Raw genomic sequence first — 19,172 nt, 5'->3', positions numbered from 1 at the left:
AAACATGATAAACAATTATAATCAACAAGAGATTATCAGGAATAAAGTAGTTTAGCTACTCATGAACATAAATAAGTATACCTGTTTCTGTAGATTTGTTGTTTCAGATTTGTTTTCCATATCTTATCTTTTTAACTAGCTCTGATATCAATTTGGGGAGTGGAAGCAGATTTAGAGAGAGAGTAATGGAGAGAGTTGATTGAAAGTAGCTTATTCTATTTCTGAGGGAGAAGCCCTCTATTTATATAAGTAACTTACAACTTTGGCCAATAGAAGTGGCCGACAACATACATCAAATACAACATTGTCTCTAGCTAATGATGAAAATTTTATGTTTTTCAAATCATGTAGACTTAATATTTGTGACGAAGATTTTGTACTCTTAAAGTCAAAATAGTCATTTAAATATAGTATCTAACAAATTGGTGATGTTTCTATATTCTTCAAACTAATGCACAATATGATTTGTTCGTGAAGTTCTTATATTTTTCAAATTAAAGGAGTAAAAAAATCAGAAGATTTTAATCTCCAAAAGTCAAATACAATCAAATTTCACATGGTGTATAAAACTACAAAAGGTTTTTTTCCTATTAACAGAATACATATTAGTGATAATCATCACATAATGACCATCTATCCTAATATTTATGAGATAAATCTCATTACTTATAAAGGATAGGAAATAAAAATAGAATTTGATTTTTACTCTCATTGAATCATATTCTATCTATCAGTAATGATTCTATGCAAGTCATTTTCCTTGCTATTTTTTCCTCATTTTCTCAATTTCCATCATATTCCTATTTTCTTTAAGAATACATTTAATTTCAACAAGAAACTAAACTCAAGTTCAAATATTGTTAGAAGACAACATTTGTTCTTTTACTTCTTCTCATAGTTAAGTAAAACCAAGAATAGAGAAAAAAATAAATTAAAGCGCATATCTTATCCTTTATGCAAAAAATAATTTTTCTTATTGAAAAGAAGAGGGAAATGGTGCAATACATCAATGCACTTGGGAAGAAAATAAAATAATCTTACCCATCCAAGGAAAACTTATTTTAGAAAATATACTCAAACATATTAAGAAAGAGTGTGTGTGTGCGCGCGCGCGCGTGTGCGCGTGCGTGCGTGCGTGCGTACGTGTGTGTGAAAATATGCGAGGATAATTATTCAGTTGATCCATTTGGGGCTTTCCATAGACAATTTTCATCCTATTATTTAAGTTATATTTAAATTTTAGCAAGTATTACTAAACTTAGGATTAAAATTGTGTTCTCCTCTGCTTATTTTCTTCTATATCATCCACATCATTCATCTTCGATCTATTATTCAAAGTTAAGGATAGGGCTGGCATAAGTTTTTGGTCGAAACTGGAAAAAACGACCGAACTGAATTTTTTAAATTTTTTATTTTGGTTTTTTGTTTAAATCAGTCGGTTTTGGTTTTTAGTTTTAAAATTTCAGTATATCGGTTCAGTTTTTGGTTTTTATATTTTTTATTTCGTTTAACCGAAAAATCTAATTTATACACTACATATTTACTACATTATATATTTAACTTTTAAGAGTTAATTGTTTGTCTCATTATTTGTAAGTGTTAAGTAGTAACCCAACAAAGCCCAATATCCCTAAATCTTTATTCACCCAAAATCCCTTAACCTATTCAGAATTCAGTCATTTCACATTTCACCCAACTGCGTTGCCTTCTGTGACTTGTGAGAGTGAGAATGTGACTGCGTAAGGCGTTAGTAAAGACTGAAGAACAGTCGGCAGCCGCAAGTCCGCGACTGCGCGAGGCAGCGATCCATCGTCCATCGACCTGAACTCCTGAAGGGTAAGTTCTTCTTTCTTGGCTCGCCGAGATTCTCACTCACTTTTATTTCTCCCTGATTTTGTTGCGATTCTCACTCATTTTTGCTTCTCACTAATTGTTGTATGGGTTTTAACTTCTAACTTCTCACATCTTTTCTTCTTGTTTTTCGCAGATGACAGAAATCAAAAGTAAGATAAGTGAAAGTGGGGCTTGAAATGAAACCATAGATTACATTCCATCTTCCAATGAAGTTGAAACTGACATTGAACCTTCAAAAAAAGAAAAGCCATGGAACCTAGGGCTGCTTGTTGAGAAATACGTCGATTAAGATGGAGCTATTAGAGAAAAATGTAATTACTGTGAGAAAACATATGATGCTGCTACAAAAAGTAATGGTACTTCGACTATGAATAATCATATAACTAACAAGAAGTGTCCTAACTTTCCCTCTGCTGTTGATTATGGTCAGAAATTAATAAAATTTTTACCATCTTCAAAGGGAGAAAAGAAGGGCTGATTAACACTTGGAAATTTGATCAAGCACAAAGTAGAAAAGCTTTAGTTCTAATGATAATTGTTGATGAGTTTCCATTTAGTATTGTTGAGAAGGAAGGTCTTAGGAATTTCATGAAAGTTATAGTGCCACAATTTCATAATCCTTCTCATAGAAATTTGACAAGAAATTGTAATGAACTTTATGGTGAAGAAAAAAAACTCATGAAGAAGTGTTTCAAAGAAGCACGTCCAAAAATTTGTCTTACGACAAATACTTGGACGTCGATTCAAAGAATCAATGACATGTGTCTAACAGCTCACTTTATAGATAGAAATTGGAATTTGCATAAAAGAATCATAAATTTTTGTCCTATTTCTAGTCATAAAGGTGATGATATGGTAGCTTCCATTACTGCTTGTTAGCTTGACTGGGGTTTGGATAATGTGTTTACCATAATCGTTGATAATGCTAGTTCCAATAGTGTTAATGTTAAAGGAATATCTAAGCAACTCACTAATTGGGGAACCAACATAATGAAGGGTCAACATCTTCATGTGAGGAGCGTGGTGCATATTCTTAATCTTATTGTTCAAGATGGATTGAAGGAAGTTGGTCAATCAATCAACGAGTGAGACAATCCGTGAAATACATTAGACAATCTCCGGCAAGAATTAAAAAATTTAAAGAATGTTGTGAATCCCATTGATAACTTGTAAGAAATCATTATGTTTAGATGTTCCCACCAGGTGGAACGCTACATACTTGATGCTTGATACTGCACAACACTTTGAACTTGCATTTGAAAGATATAATTTTTATAATATTGGGCTTCTTGATTATCTCCGTACCCATGATTGTGAAGATGGAACAAAAGCAGGTGCCCTCACTAGTTTTGATTGGGAAAATGTGAGTTCGATGACTAAGTTTCTTGAAATATTTTATACACTTACTTTGAAGGTCTCTGGTTCAAAGTATCACCTTCTGGAAATTGTTGAGCTTGATCTTATTTTGAAAGAGATGACATAAAATGAAGATTCTAATTTGAAGAATATGGCATAAAGTATGAGAGACAAAATTCAAAAAATATTGGGGTGAACCAGATAACATGAACAAAGTGATTTTTATATCAGCTGCGTTGGATCCTTGAAACAAGCTTAATTATGTTCTTTTTGCAATTGGTGATATTTTTTGAAAAGAAATTGGGGAGCTACTTGCTGATGCAGTGGATAAATATATGAAAGTTTTGTTTGATCATTATCATCAAAAGTCTCTTTATTTTCATCATCTTCATCTGGGAACTCATCTAGTATATCTAGTGTGAGTGGTGATAACAGCTTTCAAAAAAGATGATCAATGAGAACGAAAAAAGAATTTGTGAGGCAAAAAGCAGTTAGTGGAAGTTCAAGTAGTAAATCAGAGTTGGGTAGATATCTTGTTGAAGATGTTGAGCCAGAGACTGGTGATTTTGATATATTAAAGTGGTGGAAATTTAATGAGCCAAGATTTCCTATTCTTGCTTAGATGTCTCGTGACGTATTAGTCATTCCTATTTCAAGTGTCGCATCTGAATGCGCATTTAGCACAGAAGGTCGTATTCTTGATGCTTTTAGGAGTTCATTGACTCCTAAACTAGTGCAAGCTCTTATTTTCTTCAAGATTGGTCTACAAGTGAACCAATTTCAATTAATATTGAGGAAGATCTAGAGTATCTTAAGCTACTTGAACTTGGTAAAAACTTTTGTGTTCACTATATGAAATAGTTTCTTATTTATGTTGCTTATATCTAACAAGTTCTTTCATATTTTGTAGATATGGATCATAGTGGAAATGAACCTCGTATTGTGGATGTGTAGTTATAACTATCAAGCAGTAAGAAAATTTTAATTTAAAATCTTTTTCTATTAGCATTCAACACTTGTTTTTCTTTTTTTCCGTTGAGTTTGTTTAATTTCTATCATATATCTAAAGAGTTTCATTTCTCTCAGGCATATTTATAGTATGGATGCTATTATTGGTGAACTGATCGAGTTGGAATGCTGTTGTTGTTAGACTGCAATGAAATGCACACAAGGAATGCCGACTTTCTTCTGATAGAGTTGAACTGCAGTGTTGTTGTCACGTTGTTGATTCTTATTTTGTCTTGTTGGTTCTTGTTTTGACTGTTATTGATGTATAATGCTCTTGATTTCTTAGTTTTTTGTTGAATCTTGAATACTCTTGGTTTCTTAGATTTTTGTTAATGTCTTGATATTCAATTATAAACTTCCCACAGGCAGTAAACACTAGTGCAAGTGTGCAACGTGCACTTGATTTTGGCTTGTTGCACTTAGTTGCAAGATAGTCACTTACTGTGGCAGTAAGCACTAGTGCAAGTGTGCAACAGTGCAGCGTTAACATGGTTCTTGGCTTTTTGCACTTAGCTGCAAGAAAGTCACTTACTAGCACTTAGTTTTTGCACTTAGTATATGTAGTGTGTTAGTGTTACTGATCAGTGTTTCATATATGTAAAAACAGAAAAAAAAATTTAACCAAACTGAACCAACCCGAAATTGTAGAAACCGAACTGAATCGAATTTATTTCAATTTAGTTTCAGTTTGTATTTTCTTAAAATCAAAATATAAAAAATCGAACCGAATTTCGTAAATCGAACTGAACAAACCGAATTCCCAGCCCTAGTTCAGGAGAGAGTTTGATTTTTAAACAAAGTTAAGGATGTAAATTTTTTCTCTCTTATTAGATATATTGAAATAAAGTCACTTAATGCTTCTCCATTTATATAGTGATGGAGTAATTGTTGGGAGGCAAGCACAAAATGATGTGCACGACAAGGCGATAACGGAAGAAATTCAAGTCAAAACTTCCCTTCTATTTGAACCAAGAGAAGACAAAATAATGCAAGAATAAAATAGTTTGGGTAACAAACTAATCAACCAAGTAAGAAAAATAAATCAATACAAGAGATGTCAAATTTGACGTGGAAAACCTCTTCGGTGTGAAGAGTAAAAATCACAACTCACAAGACCAAAGCTCCACTATAATCAACAGGAGTTAAAAAAGTGTCCTCCAAAAAGGTCACCAACAAAGTGTCAAACCAATGAGAAACACAACTACAAGATAACACCAAAAACTAGAGAAATAAAAGAAGAAAAATACCAAACCGCAGCTACTACTAAGGAGTTAAAATCTGGTGCTACAGGACTCTAAATAACCCTCTCTTAGTTCCTAATAAAAGATTAAGTTGAAAGATACACGCTGTCCAAAAATCAGCTCCATCAGACAAGAAACGTAGCGAGAATCGCGATTTGAAAATTATTGCTAGGGCTTGTGCTAAAATCTGCACTTTCTCACTTTTCTCTCGGCTTCTCTTAAGTTCATGTGATTCTTCTCAAATAAGACCTAAAAGAAAGTCTTACATATGCACCATAATGTTGGGCTTAAGGGCAAAAGTGGTCTAGTCAAATTTGGGCTAAACTTATCCACAAAGGAAAGGAAAGACCCAAAACCTTGGACTTTTATTCATCCACATAGGAAGGGAAAAAGGCCCAAAGCCCAACAATTCTCCCCATACCGACTATGTGGAGGAAACCTCCATCCTGGTGATCATGAAACATTCTTCAAACTTCCCTCTTGGCAAAGTTTTAGTCTTCATGTCGGAACCATTATCATTGGTATGGATATTTTCAAGTTCAAGTAACTTAGAATCCAACAAATCTCAAATTCAGTGATACCTTACATCAATGTGTTTAGACTGACCATGAAATGTAGAATTCTTGTCATGATGAATAACACTTGGACTCTCGCAATAAAGCATATACCTCTCTTGAGTACAACCAAGTTCCCCCAAGAATCTCTTCATCCATATCAATTCTTTGCAAGATTCAACAGCTAGAATAAGCTTAGCCTCTGTAGTAGATAAAGCAACACTTTTTTTCAACTTAGATTCCAAGACATGCTCCCCCTGCAAAGGTAATCAAGTAGCCTAAAGTACACTTACGAGTGTCAACATCACCAACCATGTTTGAATCAGTATAACTACAAAAAATAGGTTTCCTTATCCGAAAACACAAACTCATACTAGAAGTGTCACAAAGATATCTCATAATCCACTTTACAACATTCCAATGCTCTCTTCCCGATTTAGAAAGAAAACGCCTAACAATTGCAACATTATGAGCAATATATGGTCTTGTACACACCATTGCATACATCAAACTACCAACAGCTGAAGCATACAAAACTTGGTTCATATCTTCCTACTCACAATCACTGGAAGAACAATGTCTAGTACTTAATTTGAAGTGCATAGCTAAAGGTGTACTGACAACCTTAGCTTTGTCCATGTTACATCTACGAAGTACTTTCTGAATGTACTTATGTTATGACAACCACAGTTTCTTGGCATCTCTATCACGGACAATCTGCATGCCAAGAATATGTCTTGCTGGTCCCAAGTCTTTCATAGTAAGAGACTTATTCAGTTCTTGCTTCAACTCTTTAATGTTGCAAATATTATGAGTAACAACATACGTGTTATCAACATAAAGAAAAACGATAATAAAGTCATCATCAGTGAATGTTTGCACAAAAACACAATGGTCTGAAGAGGTCTTCTTGAAGCCATGCTGACTCATAAAATAACCAAACTTCTTGTACCATTGCCTGGGAGCTTGTTTTAGACAATACAAGCTCTACTTCAACTTGCAAACATAATTCTCTTTTTCCTTGACTTCAAAGTCTTTTGACTGCTCCATATAAATTTCTTCATCCATGTCACCATGGAGAAAAGCAGTTTAACATCCATCTGTACGACCTCCAAGTCTAGACTTGCAACCAAGCCTAGAACGACACGGACGAATGACATCTTCACAACTAGAGAGAATATCTCATCAAAATAAATTCCCTTTTTCTGGTTAAAGCTTTTCACAACTAATCTAGCCTTGTATTTTACCCTGAAAACCCACCTATTCTTCAAAGATTTTCGATCTTTAGGTAACATAACCAAATCAAAGGTATGATTATCATGTAGAGATTTCATTTAATCCTCCATAGCATCAAACCACGGTTCATTTTCTTCACTTTTCATGGCCTCATCAAGAATCTCTGGTTCTCCCACGTCAGTCAAGAACACATACTCATTGTGTAAATAACGAGATGAAGGTATTTTCTCTCTACTAGATCTTCCGAGAAAACTCTTGAGAGCATCAATAATAGTTGGTTTCTAACCAACTATATCGTCTTGCACTGGAGCATCAACGGAATCCTGGTCATTCTAAATGTGATCACCATCTTCAATATCAACATGGAGATTTTCACCTAGTGGAATAGTCAAAGGAATTGGATCAACATCAATTAGGCTCTCGTTGATCTGAGAATCAACTATCTCGGCTTTGTTAAGATGTTCAAGTGTTTTGTTGTCAAAGAACACAACATTACAACTTTTAACAAGTTTCTTCTCAACTAGATCAAATAAACGATAGACAAATTTATCTTTACCATAACCAGCAAAGATATATTGCCTAGTTTTAACATCCAACTTCGACCTCTCATCCTTATAAACATGCACAAAGGCTTAACACCCAAAAACTTTAAGATGATCATAAGAGACATTCTTACCAGATCAAACTCTTTCAGGAACATCACTATTTAAAGCAACAGCAGGAAATAAAGAGATAATATAGGCAGCAGTGTTAACTGCTTCTGCCCAAAAAGAGGATCTGAAACCATACATCTAACCCTCTCAACAGGATTTCTGTTCATCCTCTCTGCTAAATCATTTAGCTGAGAAGTCTTTGGAGGAGTTTTCTAATGTCGAATACCCTGCTCTCTGCAACATCTGTCAAAAGGACCAATATATTCACCACCATTATCAAAACAGATGCATTTAGATTTCTTCCATGTCTATCTCTCAACTAAATTCTGAAAATTCTTGAACACATCAAGAACCTAATCCTTAGACTTCAAAGAGAATACCCTGAGTTTGTGCGAATGATCATCAATAAAAGTCACAAAGTAAAGTGCACCACCATGAGACTTTACCTTAAAAAAGGACCACACAAATCAAAATGTACCAACTCCAACAAATCAAGTTTTCTTGAAGGCAGATGACTATGAAAATAAAATATTTTCTGTTTACTGGCTAAACAATGAACATAATTGTTCAACTTTGCTTGCTTCTCTCCGAAAAGCAAATTTTTCTTTGCCAAATTATTCATCCCTTTCTTGCTCATATGACTCAGTATTCTATGTCATAACAATGATGAAGTATCATTCTCCACCACATTTACTGAACCTCTGAGAATGGAGCCCTGAAAAATATACAAGTTAGACAACTTGTCACCACGATCTACCACCATCAAACTCTTGTAAGCTTCCTCTGGGAAGCACCAAGGGTATTAACATAACCCTCATCATCAAGGTATCCAATAGAAATCAAATTCAAGAAAACATCTGGAGCTTTCTTGACATTATTGAGAACTAGTTTGGGACCATTATTACTTTCCAAACAAACAATTCCAATACCAAGAACCGCAACCTCATGATTATGGTCATTTTCAACATCCCAAAATTACCTAGAGTATAAGAAGAAAAATAATTCCTTCCCGGGTGTAACATGAGAAGTCTCAGTAGAATTCATAAACTAGCTAGATTCATCGCACACAAAATTGACGGCATTTTCATCACAAGAAACGAGAAGGTCTTCGTTAGCAACAACAACAACATGATTTTCATTATCTCCTTCTTTCTTTTGTTGTTCATATCTTTCTTATACTTTGAAACAAAATTTCTTGATATTCCCATTTGTGGCAATAGTCACATGTAACATTCTTGAATCTACTTTTATTTCTGCATGTTGACCTCTAAACTTGCTTCTCCCCCTGTCTTCAGTAACCAAAATGTCGGAGTGTGAAGTAGAAGATGATGATCCTTGAGATCTTCTCATTTCATGACACCACTCTTAGCATATTTGATGGTCACAACACCAGTGAGATCAGAATTAGTCAGAGATACTCGAAGAGTTCCAAAAGAGATTGGCAGAGTATTGTGAAGCTATAGTCCTTGAATTTCTTCATTGAATTTACAACCATTCCAAACAGCTCAAGAACACCCTGAAAATCATTAATATGATTAGAAATATGAGTGTCTTGTTTATACCTGATGTTCATCAATTGTTTCAAAAGAAACAACTTATTGTTGCCAGTCTTTGAAGCATATAGTGTCTCGAGTTTGTCCCACAAACTTTTGTCATGTGTCTTATCCACGATGTGATTTCTAACATTATCTTCAACTCATTGTATAATATAGCCACAAAGCTGTAAGTGCACAAATTTCCAATCCTCGTCTTTCATAGATTTGGGTTTATTAGAAACAAACACATGTAGATGCATTTTCTTGACATTTAGAATTTCTTTCATCTTGCCTTTCCAAGTATGATATTTACTACCATTCAAGCAAACTATCTTGTTCATATTTGACTCCATCATTCAAATAGATATCAATAACAATCCAATGCTCTGATACCACTTTGTTGGGAACGGTAAGCACAAAATAGGTGTGCACAAAAAGGCGATAGCGAAAGAAACCCAAGTCAAAAATTTCCCTTCTATTTGAACCAAGAGAAGACAAAATAATGCAAGAATAAAATAGCTTGGACAACAAACTAATCAACCAAGCAAGAAAAATAAATCAACACAAGAGACGCCAAATTTAAAGGTGAAAAACCGCATTGGTATGAAGAGTAAACACCACTAGACCAAAGCTCCACTATAATCAACAAGAGTTAAAAAAGTGTCTCCAAAATGGTCACCAACAAAGTGTCAAACCAATAAGCAACAAAACTACAAGATAGCACCAAAAACTAGAGAAATAAGAGAAGCAAAAACACCAAATCGCAGCTATTGTAAATCTGGATTTAAAGGACATCAAATCACCCTGCCTCAATTCCCAATAAATTATTAAGTTGAAAGGAACACGCTGTCCAAAAATCACCTCAATTTGACAAGAAATGAAGCGGAATCGTGTTTTGAAAATGGCTGCTAAGGCTTGTGCAAAAATTTGCACTTTCTCACTTTTAAAACTCTACTAGTTTCTGAGGACGTGCTTCGCACGTGTGTTTCATGTGAATTTTTATAGATATGTTAGAATGACTAAAGTTTCATGAAAATATATATGTAAATTGTTGAGAATAATAAAATGTAACAATTACAAAATAAGAATAAAGACTTACGCAATAAAACATTCATAAAAAACTAAATTAAGAAGTCTAATGAAAAAAAAAAGGACAAAAAGAAACAGATCTAAGAAAAAATATAATGTAGACATTATTCTTATAAGACTGATTTATGTATAGATGAAAAAATAAGTACATAACTCTCTGAGTTCTTATCTACACCTTCCATATCCTATCAAAATTCTAGAGGCTTCTTCATCTACTTTAACTATAGAATAAAAATGTAGCCTAATAATCTTGGTAGGAGTTTCATGAGATAAAGAAGTTGAATTTATATAGATAAAATAGAAGGAATATCAAAAGAAATCTTAAAGTTTTAGTTTAAATATTTAGATGTTATGAATATGAAAAGATGAGAGTTATGAATATTAAGAGTATAAAAGTTGAATAAGTAATTAACAAATAATAATAAATAAATGAAGAATATGAAAAAGAAACTTAAAATTAGCAAACCATGTAGAAAGAACAACTAAAGTTCTTATCACATAATAAGCGTTAATGAATTTAAATTTGTGAAGATAGAGTCGTTCTTTAATAATAGTCAAGAGGACAGTATCAATGTATGTCTCCATTTTGCAGATTTGCAACCTTTAAATTATTGAATTTTGTTATTTATCATTAAGGATAACACTTTATCCATATAAATTATATTATTCATGGTAAGGAAAAAATTATGAGAAGAGGAAAAATATAGCAATTTAGGTAGAGACCATTTAAAAAAAAATTATAATTATTATATACATATAGATTATAAACACAAATATTAATTAATTAGATATTTAATTAGAAATTAATCTTAAGAAGTCTAAAAGTCATTAACATTTTAATTAAATTTATACAATCAAATATTTAAATAGTTTATAACAATTTAATTTATAGAAGGGGTATTATCATAATTCAACTTTTAACTTTTTTTGTTCATGCTTTTAGGAATATATGATGATACTGTTGTTCTCAATCTCTTGTCATTCTTCTCAAATAAGACCTAGAAGAAAGCCTTACATATACACCATAACACTTCGCGCTATCTTTTTAATGATATTTATAAATATGATGAAATTAATATAAAGAAGAGAATGTATACTAATTAACATGAATAAAATGAAGAGTGGTTTGGCAGGGTACGATATAAACATAGTACCGAGTAAGGTTGGTTATGCTTAGATTATTACTTATTCATTATTTAGATTAAAATATTCAAAGCAATAGCTTATACATGTATTAATAACTTTGATAGTACTAGGTGTCTGCATAAGTTATATACTCGATATTACTAAATAAAATGTATTAGTTTTTATATATATATATATATATATAAAAAAAAGATGGGCTAGGTAGGTTTTATATAAAAATAATTTTTTAAAAATTGAAAATAAAATAAAAATTGCCTCTACTTTTTTGATAGAGGCAGTCCCTGCTTTTTCTCGAAGGTCAGGTACATATGGACACATTCCTTATCCTCTTCACTGTGCATTTAATCATTTGCATAAAACAAAGCTACTGAATCTTGGGGAGAGACTAAATTGTAATGAAAACGTATTATGTATTTTCTACACAAACATTTCCAAATTCAGATTAATTATAACATTATTAAGTGTAGGGTGTTAAAAGTAAATGAGAGATTCAAATTCTTTTAACTAGGCTGATAATTAGTTTGATTAACAAATTAGTTGCATTGTGCTCATTTATCAACAAATTAAACCCATCGATAATTGAACTGGCCATGTGCATCTCAAATCTTTAATAGTATTAATTAAGTGAAACAATTTGATTTTCTTTGTTTTGTAATGTAAAGTTTGTTGGGTTATGTGTTCTGATTTGTGAACATAGAAATTGGAAATTCATCCTCTCTTTTAATTAAACAAATGATAAATAGTTAAGTATCCTATTTCTTTGTCCCCCATTTAGAATAAGCAAAATACCACATACCTATAATTTATTCTTTTAATATTTTCTCTATCCTTAATTTGTTACTTTCCTTTTATAAATATACCTAATTTTTTGTCTATTTTGATAAATCAAGAAAGAATAATTTTTGTATATATATTATACCATTAATTAATTACTTTGAAAAAGGTATAACTTCTTAAAAATCTTAAGTTTTAATTCATCAACTTCATATTTAATAGGATAGAACGATAAACTCACGATGTCAATAATTATTTTCTTAATATGTGTATCAATTCAAAAATAGACAAATAATTAAGAAATGATGGAGTATCATTATAAAAATTACTTTTTCATTTAAAATCAACTCCATAATTGAACATTTTCATTTGCATAACTTATATTCTAATAATATTCATTAATCTGGTGTCTTTAACCCACACATTGTCCCCTCTTTGATTTTCTTTATCTTTTCTGTGAGCTGTCATCTTTTTTATTCACTTGTTGATTCAACCTATAAGGCTATAACCTGAGCTTAGAGTTAGAGCGGAGAGTATTTTATAAGAGGTTCAGTTGGAATCCAATGTATTATATGAATAAGAAATTTAATGTTTGAAAATTCTTCAGGAAAACTACAAGAGATTCTTTGTTTTTCATTAGAAATTTATTACATTAGTACCAACTTGAGATATTATTTTTTTTATTTTTCATTAGAAATTTATTATATTAGGACAACTTGACATATTATTATGTCTTTATTTTTCATTTCTTTGACTTAGTCAATCCACAGTTTTGCATCCATATGAACCACAACTTGTGTAGAAAATAGTCCAAAGAGTATATCATTTGGAGAAAGTAAAGACATTAAATCTGCAAGGCTCTTATCTTTAGCAATAATTGTTGTTAAGAGAAATGGCTTATGCTGCTCTTTCTTCACTTATGTATACATTAGAACAACTCTTCAAACCTAACCAATCTTTCGTTTGTCGAAGTTGTACACAACAACATGTCGAATCTCTCCAAAAAAATCTTTCTGCTCTGCAAGATTTTCTTGACGATACCACAAAGGATATTGAAACTCTTAAGTTAATAGAAAAGAGGATCAGAGATGTAATATACAAAGCAGAAGATAAAGTTGATTCAACTCTAAGAAGCATCATTCTAGCTGATTGCACAGAGAGTAGAGAAGGGGCTTGTAAGTTGTTTGAGGAAGAATTGGTACTAGTGGAAAAAGATGTTGATTCTCTAAGGAAAGAGGTGATGCAGATGGAGTTTAACAAGCATGGAACAAGATATGAAACAACTCCATCCTCACCACAAAAAAGTAGTATTGATGAAGAAAATACTATTATTGGGATGGACGATGAATTCAACACCATACTTGATCGCCTCACTACCCAAACAAACGAGTTAACTGTCATACCAATTTTTGGTATGGGCGGTATCGGTAAGACAACTCTTGCCAAAAAAGTTTATGATGATTCATATATTCGCTCTCGATTTGATAAACATGCATGGGTTACTATCTCTGAAGATTTCAACCAGAGACAAATGCTTCTTGAAGTTGCCTCTTCAATTACCGGAAGCAATCAAGAGAAGAGCGATGATCAACTAATGGAGATTGTCTATAAAGGTCTCAAGGGTAGGAGATTTCTAATTGTCATAGATGATATTTGGAGTACTGAAGCATGGGACCAAATGCAAAGAATATTCCCAAATGATAAGAATAAAAGCCGAATTCTATTAACCACTCGTCTCAAGTATGTTGCCGATAATGTCAGCTGTCCTGAGTTTCCACCTCATTGTAAGTCTTTTCTTAGTCTAGATGATAGTTGGAATCTATTCACCGAAAAATTATTCAAAAAAGATTCATGTCCTCGTCAACTTGTAAAACTTGGGAAGCACATTGTACAACAATGTCAAGGATTACCTCTCTCAATTATTGTTGTCGCTGGACTTCTTGTGAAAATGGACTTAACGCGTGACAACTGGAAGAAGGTTGAGGAAAATCTGAAGTCATTCTTTGGTACGGTGTCCGAACGGTGCCAATCAATTCTTTCTCTGAGCTACAATTACTTGCCCCAATATTTGAGGGCTTGTTTTCTCTATGTTGGAGGTTTTCCTGAAGATACGGAGATTGGTGTTTCCAAGTTGATTAGGCTGTGGATTGCTGAGCAATTCATAAAGGCAAGAAGCAATAAAAGGTTAGAAGTGGTGGCAGAGGAGTATCTACAAGAGTTAATTGATAGAAGTCTAATTTTGGCTGGTAAACAAAGGGCTAATGGAAGGATGAGAAGTTGCAAAATTCATGATCTTCTTCGCCAACTATGCCTAAGTAAAGCTCATACTGAAAATGTTGTGCATGTCATGAATGGGAATGTTGTCGAAGCCATAGATGATCAACGTCGAATGATCCTTCTGTCTGAAGTTGAAGAGAAGCATGATTATTATAGTATGATGCAACATAGCAGTGATATAGTTCGCACCTTTATTTCAATGCAAGTAGATTTTCCAACACAGATTGTTTCACAGTTCAAGTTGCTTAAGGTATTGGATGTATTATCAATTGATTACGACTTCTCTAGTGTAATATCTGAGCTTGTACAATTGAGATATGTTGCTGCAAGAATTAGGGAAGCTGTTTCAGTAGCCAAATTGAGAAATCTACAAACCATAATTCTTCAAAGTCTTGAAAGGAATGAGTTGAAGCAGGCAATAGATATCTGGAGAATGACAGAGCTAAGGCATGTGGATATCAGATCGCCACTATATATATCTAATCCTCTTGAGGCAGAAAATCCTTTGTTTCTGAATAACTTGCAAACACTTTTTCTCCATTATTCACCTTTTGTTGCGGAAATCATCAGAAGAATTCCCAATCTAAAAAAGCTAAAGATTGTAGATGATTCTGAGAATCTTGATTGGCCTGCTATTCTTGATTCTCTTAGTCTTATACAGGATCTGGAGACACTACACATAAAAACCATGAAATGGATGGTTTTCTCTGGGGAAAATTTCCCTCCTAATCTCAAGCAATTGAAATTAACGCATACTTATATACCATGGGAAGTTGTGAAATTGCTCGCCAATTTACCCAATCTTGAGGTGCTCAAAGGGTATCATGCATTCGATGGAACATATTGGAAATTAGATGAAGATATTGTGTTTCACAATTTAAAATATCTACTACTGAGTGGGTGCTATTATCTCAAAAGGTGGGAAGCAGAACCTGCCAATTTTCCGAAGCTTGAGCAAATAATACTGGATAATTTTTCTGCTATGAAGGAGATTCCGGAGAGTATTGGAGAAATAATGACACTAAAATTCATCCGAGTAATATGGTGCAGCTCCGGTGTAGAGAAAAGTGCAAGGAAGATCCAAGAAGAACAAGAAAGCTTTGGAAATTATGATCTTCAACTTCAAATTACTCCTAAGGTATGTTAAAATTCCATCTTTGAGTCAGATCACTTGTGTTTACAGGCTTTATTTTAAATTTGTGATCATTTTGGAGACGGAGGGAGTATATAAAAAGATAAATCAAATACAAATACCACAATGTACTTTGTTAACTTGTGATGTATTTCTCAATTTGTTTTGGAATTAGTTTTGGTGATTGCGTAAAAGCAATGGAAGATGAAGAGAGACAAGGGTACTTGAAGGAAGCTGGTGATGATTATATATTTCGACATCTTCTCAATTTGTGAGTTACACATCCAATTCAATGTTTTATTTTGTTCTTTCAACTTTCTCCTATTACTATGTATTTAAATTTATAATCATGTATGTTGTAGCAATCATAGCAACCACGATATAGAGTCAGAATTTTCACACATATAAGAAAACAAGAGTGTGGAGGAAAATATTTAGTGATATAGATAATGAGAATTCATATATTCGATCTCCAACTTGTTTGGAACAAAGACTGTCATTTTTTATAGTAATAATGCTCTCAAACTTTCTGCAAATAAATTTGAGATATGCATATGTTGTAAACCAACCTAGCTCTGGAAGGGTCTATGGGGTAGAAGTGGTGAATGAGTTGGGCCAAGTAAAATATTGGACTGTTTTATTTGGGATCAATGCCCAATTAACAATTGATTAAAAGGGAAAATGAATTGGAAAGAAAGGCTTATGCATATTGAAGAAAATGTATGTCGTCTCGTCTTTATCTAGAGTCTAAGCTTCTGATCTCATTCTTATTTTTATCTTTAGTTACTTGTCATTTAAATATTTCTATTGAATATCCATAGTTTGAGTACTTCAATCGTGAGCCTAAGGCTTTGAGATTTATGCTCCAAATGCAACATTTGAAGATCCCATTATGCTTAACTCATCTATCTTATAATAGTAGCCTTGTTTAGTTCTCAAAATATTATTGTTATATTAGTAATGAGGAGCAAAAAAGAAATCAATTTCAGTCGTAAATGACTTTGTCATACTTTGTTTATTTTCACTCCCGTTGTTTTATTTTTCCCAAACTGCTTTATAAAGGTTACTTGAGCCGATGGTCTATCAGAAACAAAATTTTTACCTCACAAGATTGGTGTAAAGGTCTACGTACACACTACTCGGTCGAGACCCCAGTTGTGCGTTGTTGGTTGATTGAATTGAGAGGCTCAAATTCAGAGTAGTGCTTGTTTTCTGTTTTCTGCCTTAAACGCATCTAGTAATTAGTTTGTTCCTTTCAATTCTACTCGATTCATAACTTTCTTTATATTAGTAAGGCTGATTATGAATTTTACTGTTGATTGCAGGGTAAAGCAGATAAAATCGTCATTTTATATTTGCTGGGAAGATCTAGGGCTCTACATATACAGGGTTGGTTAATGCCACTTTTAGCTATCTCTGTGTTCTTGCTTACAACATGACTTGAACCCTCGACCAATATAATTAGTTAGAGGTGGAGGTGTTTCACCAACTGATTTATAGAGTTTGAATTTCAAGATTGTAGAAAAAACGATTAGAAATGTAGTATACAAAGCAGAAGATAGAGTTGATTCCAAGATTGTAGAAAAAACGATTAGAAATGTAGTATACAAAGCAGAAGATAGAGTTGATTCCAGCAGAGGCGAAGTCAAAACTTGATATTTGTGGGTTCTAAATTTTTAAACAGAACAACATTAGTCTAATATAACAATCGTCAAAGTTACAATCAAATATATATATATATATATATATATATATATATATATATATATATATAACCACAAACATATAAGCATATTATTGAAATTTCACTCGACACATTGTTATGTTTTGAAAACAAAAATGATGCATCATTTAGTATACATTAAATACTTCATTTATTAATATGGATATTTGAGTTATTTATTTCAAAGTTCTAAAATATTATTTGAAGGTAGATAATTGTTATATTTTAGTATAAATTTTGAAGATCTTTTTCTATAATATCAATATTATTTTAAGTAAAATATTAAATTCACCATTAATATTTTTGGGACCTAAAAAATTAAAGTTATTAAATTCACCATTATTATTTTTGGGACCCGAAGGGAAGGTTTTACTTGCTTCACCCTTAAGTCATCCTTGCCTTGAAAATTGAAGTTTCGAGAAGCAAACAATAACTTAATTAATATAATCGAAATTATTAATTCATGGAACTGCTTTAAAATTAAAGATTAAAAATAAATTTTTTGAATAAATTGTTATACCATGTGGAAACAAATTAAGAAAATAGAAAAAGGAGAGTTGAGGAGGAACTGCGAAGAGTAAATAGTAATTATCGGTGCAGAGGTCTGCAGTTTGACAACAAACAGCAACAATGAAGTATAGTAAAAATTACACCCTACCTTTTGAAAAGAAATTAAATTTTGGGTTTAACATTTTATAATGATTCAAAAGAAATCAATATAGTGAAATATTGTTTAAGAGTATGACACTATAGATTGGTTACTGATATTATTTTTGAAATTAGTTGTTAGATGTTGTTTTGGAGTATTATACTATTTTTTTTTATTATTTTCAATTATCAATTTTCTGTTTTATTAATTGAAAAAAAATATAAAAATCTATAGAGGATGAAAATTGAATTAAAGGAGAGTAAAAGATAGTCACAAAACATATTTTTTTTTCCAAAATAAATAATCCAGAAAATTGAATTTCTGCTAATGGGGATCGAACCCCATCCAAATAATTAGAGTTGCGCGCGGTTACCATTGCACCATCCACCTTAGTGTGATGTGGGTTCGCACGCAAAATTTGAATATATTTGTACATGAATTTTCAGTACGTATATAGGATCTACGTAAAAGATGGTGAGTTCGTTTGAATTCCCATTTAACACTGTAACTCCAGCACTAGATTCAAGTCTAAGAAGCATCATTCTAGCAGATCGCAAGGACAAGCGGCAAAAGGCTTGTATATCCTTTTACAAAGAATTGTTGAAAGTGGAACAACAAGTTTATTTTGTTAACAAAGTGGTGATGTTGGTCGATTTTAACAACTATGGAAGCAAATTTCCAGAAAATTAGCAAGAATGTCCTCCTTAACACTATATTTAATCGCCTCATGGCACTAATGAAGAAGTTAATTGTGATACCAATTTTAGGTATGGGCGGTAGAGGTAAGACAACTCCTGCCAGAAAAGTTTATGATAATTCAAATGTTTGTTCTCAATTTGATAAACATGCATGGATCACTATCTCCGAAGAATACAATAAGAGATAAATGCTTCTTAAAGTTGTTTCTTCAATTATTGGAAGCAACCAAGAAATGAGCAATGATAA

General features: G+C 32.5%; 1 protein-coding gene and 1 long non-coding RNA gene across 2 annotated transcripts; both read left to right on the top strand.

Annotated features, from left to right (window-relative positions):
- The first annotated feature begins 1,000 nt into the window (after nt 1-1,000).
- On the top strand, nt 1,001-4,501 carry LOC109118922 (uncharacterized). Its single transcript, XR_002026096.3, has 3 exons — nt 1,001-1,836; nt 1,988-4,039; nt 4,121-4,501. It is a non-coding gene; the product is annotated as an uncharacterized lncRNA (long non-coding RNA).
- Nucleotides 4,502-13,126: 8,625 nt separating this feature from the next.
- LOC101249231 (putative late blight resistance protein homolog R1B-16) lies at nt 13,127-17,506 on the top strand. The gene is made up of 3 exons (XM_004250361.5): nt 13,127-15,861; nt 16,031-16,126; nt 17,181-17,506. Exons 1-2 carry the CDS (start codon nt 13,339-13,341, stop codon nt 16,037-16,039), a joined length of 2,532 nt encoding a protein of 843 aa, XP_004250409.2. The 5' UTR covers nt 13,127-13,338; the 3' UTR covers nt 16,040-16,126; nt 17,181-17,506.
- Nucleotides 17,507-19,172: the final 1,666 nt, after the last annotated feature.

This window comes from Solanum lycopersicum, chromosome 11, assembly GCF_036512215.1.
Source record: "Solanum lycopersicum chromosome 11, SLM_r2.1".
Classification (NCBI taxonomy): Eukaryota; Viridiplantae; Streptophyta; class Magnoliopsida; order Solanales; family Solanaceae; genus Solanum; species Solanum lycopersicum.
The sequence above is the reverse complement of the archived record's forward strand: the minus strand, read 5'-3'. Positions and strand labels throughout refer to the sequence as shown.

Coding starts and splice junctions, on each gene's coding strand:
- LOC101249231 (XM_004250361.5), top strand. CDS start 13,339: ATGGCTTATGCTGCTCTTTCTTCACTTATGTATACATTAGAACAACTC.